The sequence below is a fragment of the Cnephaeus nilssonii genome (genome assembly GCF_951640355.1).
Source record: "Cnephaeus nilssonii genome assembly, chromosome: 2".
Lineage (NCBI taxonomy): Eukaryota > Metazoa > Chordata > Mammalia > Chiroptera > Vespertilionidae > Cnephaeus > Cnephaeus nilssonii.
Window position 1 is genome coordinate 36,540,167 of NC_137073.1, and position 6,200 is coordinate 36,546,366.

General features: G+C 43.9%; 1 protein-coding gene across 1 annotated transcript; it reads left to right on the forward strand.

The window, feature by feature from the left end:
* Window positions 1-1,465: 1,465 nt before the first annotated feature.
* GJC3 (gap junction protein gamma 3) lies at window positions 1,466-2,302 on the forward strand (the record flags this gene model as incomplete). Its single annotated transcript, XM_079789786.1, has 1 exon — window positions 1,466-2,302. One exon carries the CDS (start codon window positions 1,466-1,468, stop codon window positions 2,300-2,302), a length of 837 nt encoding a protein of 278 aa, XP_079645912.1.
* Between the last annotated feature and the right edge of the window lie 3,898 nt (window positions 2,303-6,200).

Sequence of the window (6,200 nt, forward strand, 5' to 3'; positions counted from 1 at the left end):
TCTGGTCAAGTGATACTTTTGGAAGCATCTTAATTTATCCCTTTCAATTGCACAGAAGTGACCATTCTGCCTAAATTTTGGCATATGGCCTGTTCTTATCTATAGTTTATGATACTAATGCCCATTTAAAATTGTTTTGGGCATCTTTGTGGGTATCCTAATTGGGAAGCATGTTTCATTTGCTGCCATAAAAATGTAGGCTATTATTATTATAGCTAAAAGCAAGTTGATAGTCAGTAAATAAGTGTGGTCTGAATTATAGGAAAGACAATTTAGGGATCAAAAACTTGAAGAAGTCAGAAAGGAGAGACCCAAGGACACAGATTTGGAAGGGATAGTATCCTTGGACAAGTGTAGGGCCACTTCTTTCTCTAAGAGCTGTACAAGGAAGTGACTATGAAGAGAAGTAGTAGCTGTGAGGTTTTATATCAAAGAGTCTCTATTTTCACTGTAGAATAAGAGGTTTGCGTGGTCTTCTAAGAGTGACAAGAACCATATGTGTAAGAGTTTGGGCTTAATGGTGATGGTTAGAAACAGTGACTTGGCATTAGGAAGGCTGCTAATTGGGTCAAAGACAAAGATGACCATCTGGGCTGATAGCATGATGATATTTTGTCCAGAGAATTGAGGAATTGCTGAAATCTGTTCTGGACCATGGCCACTTCTCACCGTGAGGGAGATATGAGCCCAAGGAACAATGGCAAGGAGAGTCAAATTTAAATTTTTTCCCAGTCATTTCTGGCTTTGACCCCAAACCCCATTACATTTAACTAGTACATTTTGCTGTGTTTCTTTAAAAAAAAAAAAGTTCTCCTTTTCCTAGGTCTAAAGAGCATTAAGACGAAAGCAAGCCTTGACACTCAGTTTCTTCCTTTGATTCCCATGGAGCCTCCGAACTTAATCACACCTCAGTTTTACTTTGTAATGGGAGCAGAGGCCAGCCAGACACACCTGTGAGCACCTGAGGGCATGGGACCAGAGAGAAGCAGACAGCAAGAAAACACACATTCCCCCCAAGCTCAGCACTGATTTTTGTTCAGGTGATGCTAGCAGCGTACCAGAGCTGGCAGCCATCACCTGGGGAAATATCAGTTTTCAGAGGACACTGGTCTCTTGCTATTTAGCCTATTTAGGGTTAGAGGGAAGGAAGGAGGGAAAGAGACAAAGACAGACCTTGGTCTCTACCCAATGCGGAGAGTTCTTCTCCACTGCAGTGGGGGACAGAGGACAGAAGAAAGAGCCACATCCACACTTACTATTATTATTTGACATAGATGATTCCATTAACTATATAAATAGGTGCAATCAGAGTCTTAGTATTTGATCAATGAGGTCCTTGGAGAGGGAGCAAGAAGGCTTGCCTTACCCATCTTTGGATTAGGAGTGAAGAGGTGGCCTACAGCTCCTCCTAAAGGACATTGAGCAACACACCAACACTCAACATTGTTCTCTGCTCCATAACAGAATGTGCGGCAGGTTCCTGAGGCGGCTGATGGCTGAGGAGAGCTGGCACTCCACCCCTGTGGGGCGCCTCATCCTTCCAGTGCTCCTGGGATTCCGCCTCGTACTGCTGGCTACCAGTGGGACGGGGGTCTATGGCGATGAGCAGAGCGAATTTGTGTGTCACACCCAGCAGCCAGGCTGCAAAGTTGTCTGCTACGATGCCTTCCACCCCCTCTCCCCACTGCGTTTCTGGGCCTTCCAGATCTTGTTGGTGGCTGTGCCCAGTGTCCTCTACATGGGTTTCACCATGTATCATGGCATCTGGCATTGGGAAGACTCAAGAAAAGTGAGGAAGGAGGAGGAGACCCTGATCAGACAAGGACAGGGCAGCACAGATGTCTCAGGGGCTGAAAGCCCCAGGCTGCTCTGGGCCTATGTGGCGCAGCTGGGGGTGCGAGTGGTCCTTGAGGGGGCAGCCTTGGGAGGGCAGTACCATCTGTATGGGTTCAAGATGCCCAGCTCCTTTTCATGTCGTCGAGAGCCTTGCCTTGGTAGTATAACCTGCCACGTGCCCCGCCCCTCTGAGAAGACCATCTTCCTAAAGACCATGTTTGGGCTCAGTGGGCTCTGTCTCTTCTTTACTCTTTTGGAGCTGGTGCTCCTGGGCCTGGGGAGATGGTGGCAGACCTGGAAGCAAAAATCTTCCTCTTCTAAGAACTTCACAACTTCAGAGAGCACCAGAAAATACAAGGAACCAAACGATAACTTCCCAGTGGTGGAATCAAAAGAACAGTTCCGAGTAGCAGGTGAGAAGGGCACCGATGTCCCTCATTCTTCTTGCCTAATGTCTCGGTCCTGATGATCCCCTCCTGGCAGGACCCTTACCCTCCAGCAAGTACAACTCCCACGTTACAAAGAAAAAAAAGTGAAGGGATTAAGCAAAAACAAACAAAACAAAACAACACCTCATAGACACAGACAACAGTATGGTGATTTCCAGAGGGAAAGAGGAGTCGGGGTGGGGGGGGGGGGGGGGAGGAGGGAGATAGAAGAGGGTATATGGAGATGGATAAATGGTGATGGAAGGAGACTTGACTTGGGATGAACACACAATACAATATACAGATGATGTTATAGAATTGTACATCTGAAACCTATATAATTTTATTAACCAATGTATATATATTTTATTGATTTTTACAGAGAGGAAGGGAGAGGGATAGAGAGTTAGAAACATCGATGAGAAACATTGACCAGCTGCCTCCTGCACAACCCTTACTGGGGATCCATCCTGCAACCAAGGTACATGCCCTTGACTGGAATCGAACCCAGGACCCTTCAGTCCACAGGCCAACGCTCTATCCACTGAGCCAAACCGATTAGGGCTAAATCTTTTTTGAAAAGTAGAAAACCAGGTTCTATGTAGATGTTCTGACCACTGCTCTCAACCCAACCCCCATCCCCATCAATTTGATGACTTCTTCCGATGAACCAGGACCAGAGTGCTCAGTCAGTTGTACCTCCCTGTGCTTCCATTGAGGTCTCTTCCCATTTAGAAAAAGTCTCAGCTTCTGCTTGATTTTCTACTTTGCAGAGTTATAAAGACACCTGGCTCAACTCTGAAGGACACTCCATGACTGGAACTTCTCCCCAACATCCAGTGAGTGGGGATATATCTCTGAGACAAGTTAGAGGCTGTTGAAGCATCTCTAAGGGCCATGGTGGGCCGTGCTGCCTAAAGCATTTTCTTCAAGAACTCCTGCTTGTGCTTCTTCCCAGAATTTTCTGGTGTCAGCATCACAATTTTCATGGGCTTTGTTTGAATAAGCCAGCAGAAACCTCCATAAAACCAAGCCTCACCCTTGTCCTGTGTAATAAAGATTGACTACTGTTGGTGGCATTCTTGTTACTAAAGACAATTATTCTTCTTGTCTCAGTGACTCTACTTATCTCTCTTCTGTGGTTCTACATTTTCTGCTTCCCCAATTTCAAAGTCCTGTAACCCTGAATATCCCCAGCCTTGCAGTATATGTCATATCCATAAACTCTGGCCTTCCAAGCATATATAACCTAGTGTTCTTTTAATATATGGATTAGATTTATTCAAACACTTGGCCACTTCCCTTAAGATTACTGTGAATTCAGAGGCTTATGTCCCCTGGACCACTGACAGCTCTGATTTCTGCTCAATGCTCGTTCTCTTCTTGGTTCATGGCAGTTGCTCCATTGGCTCCAGCACACAGCACCTTAAATGTGAAGCTAAGTCCCTGCTTTACCCTCAACTCTACTGAAAAGACATATGAGTTCCACTGCTGTTTCATGGGTAACGGTAAGGGGAATTTACATTATAGTGTGATTTGGGAGATAATTTAAAGCTGAATGACAGGTTTCTCTTTTCTTGAGTCTCAGTCATTTCTGTCCAAGAGTGTTCTAGCCTCCCACCTTTCTGCAGAAACACCTCTCTCCTCAGTTCTTCCTTGTCCTCAAATTCTCACCAAAGAGCAGTTACCTAGTTTTGTTTCTCCTTCTGAATCCCATGTTACCTCAAGTAAATGAAAAAGGGACATCCCTAAGGATATTGGTTCCCCAAGAGACACTTCGGCAACAACTAGTAAAATAATAATTTTTCTTTCTGCTACACAAGTGTTTCATAAAGAATCCCTTATCTGAGCCCTAGCTGGTTTGGCTCAGTGGACTGAAGGGTCCTGGGTTTGATTCTGGTCAAGGGCACATGCCCACATTGCGAGCTCGATCTCCAGTAGGGGGCGTGCAGGAGACAGCTGATCAATGATTCTGGCTCATCATTGATAGTTCTATCTCTCCCTCTCCCTTCCTCTAAGACAGCGGTTCTCAACCTGTGGGTTGAGACCCCTTTGGGGGTCTAACGACCCTTTCACAGGGGTCACCTAAGACCATCGGAAAACACAGATATTTACGATTCATAACAGTAGCAAAATTACAGTTATGAAGTAGCAATGAAAATTTTATGGTTGGGGGGGTCACCACAACATGAAGAACTGTATTAAAGGGTCGTGGCATTAGGAAGGTTGAGAACCACTGCTCTATAAAATCAATAAAAATATATTAAAAAATAAAAATAATAATCCCTTATCTGATATAGCCAGAGGCCAGTCAAGTGACCAAGGACAGAAAAAAACAAATGTCATCATTCAGAATTTCTTCTTGATAGATAGCATCCCTTTCAAAACATATTATTCATGTGCCATATAATTCATCCATTTGAATTATGCAATTCAATGGCTTTTAGTACAGTCACAAAGTTGTGCATCCATTAACACAAACAATTTTAGAATAGTTTAATATATTCTGCATCCATTAACACAATTTGTGCATCTAATAACACAAAAAGTCAACTCAGAAGGAAACCCTATGGCCCTCAGCTATTACCCCCAAACTCCCATAACTCCCAAACATTGCTTTGGCACCCTTGTTAAAAATCAATTGCTTGTAGATGTATGACTTTCTTTTTTCTGGATTTTCACTATTATTTGTGGAGGAGAAACTGTCCCATGATGTGACTGAGGGCTGTGGACCCTTAAGACAGATCCAGCTAGATTCCAGTCAGAACAGAGACTGCTTCCCATAAATCCCACCAGAGAATGTCTGATCAACCCCTACCCTATGTCCCCAGGCATGGTGGTTCCTTGAACAGGCCTTTGCCCTGCGCTGAGAAAGCATGTAAAACGTTTTCCTCTTATCTGGGGCTGGTCACACCACAGTACCACTATCCATCCTGCCCTGTGCTATATAACCACGTGGCATGGAGGATAGCCATGTTGTCTTGCTGCTGCCCACGATGTGTCTCATATGTAAGCTCCCTTAATACACTCTTGATGTAATGCTGGAGTTGTCAGCCTCTTTCTCCTGTCTCTCAGCCCCAATATACTTTTCTAACAGTACTCCATTGAAGTGTATGTCTATCCTTATGCCAGTATCATGTTTTGATTACTGTAGCTTTGTAAAGGGTTTGAAATTGGGAAGTGTAAGTCCTCCTAATTTGTTCTTCTTTTTCAAGATTGTTTGGCTATTTGGGGTCCCCTGAAATTCCAGATGAATAAAGTTGTGAATTAGGGAACCTCAATATTTTCAGTAAAGAAGGACAGTCATCTTAGAAGTATGGCAGGATTGAAGACATAAGGACCCAATGAGACACAGGGCCCCATTTCTCAATACATAGGCAGACATACAAATATACACTCACACCACAAACACTCATGGCAAACACCAGTAACTGGTAAGAGCACTTCTTCCTCCTTGGTCCATATTAAGACTCAGAGTCCTTCTCAATATAGTATCTCAGTTGAGAGATAGAAACATTGATTTGTTGTTCCACTTATTTATGCATTCATTGGTTGATTCTTGTATGTGCTCTGATCAGGGATTGAACCCACAACCTTGACGTAGTGGGATGACACTTTAACCAACTGAGCTACCTGGCAAGGGCTATAATTTAAACATTTTAAAACTAGCCCTAACCGGTTTGGCTCAGTGGATAGAGCATCAGCCTGTGGACTGAAGGGTCCCAGATTCGATTCCAGTCAAGGGCATGTACCTTGGTTGCGGGCACATCCCCAGTAGGGGGTGTGCAGGAGGCAGCTGATCGATGTTTCTCCCTCATCAATGTTTCTAACTCTCTATCCCTCTCCCTTCCTCTCTGTAAAAAATCAATAAAATATATTAAAAAAAACACCACAGTACAGTGAATAATAATAAAGGCAATGTTTATTAAAATACAT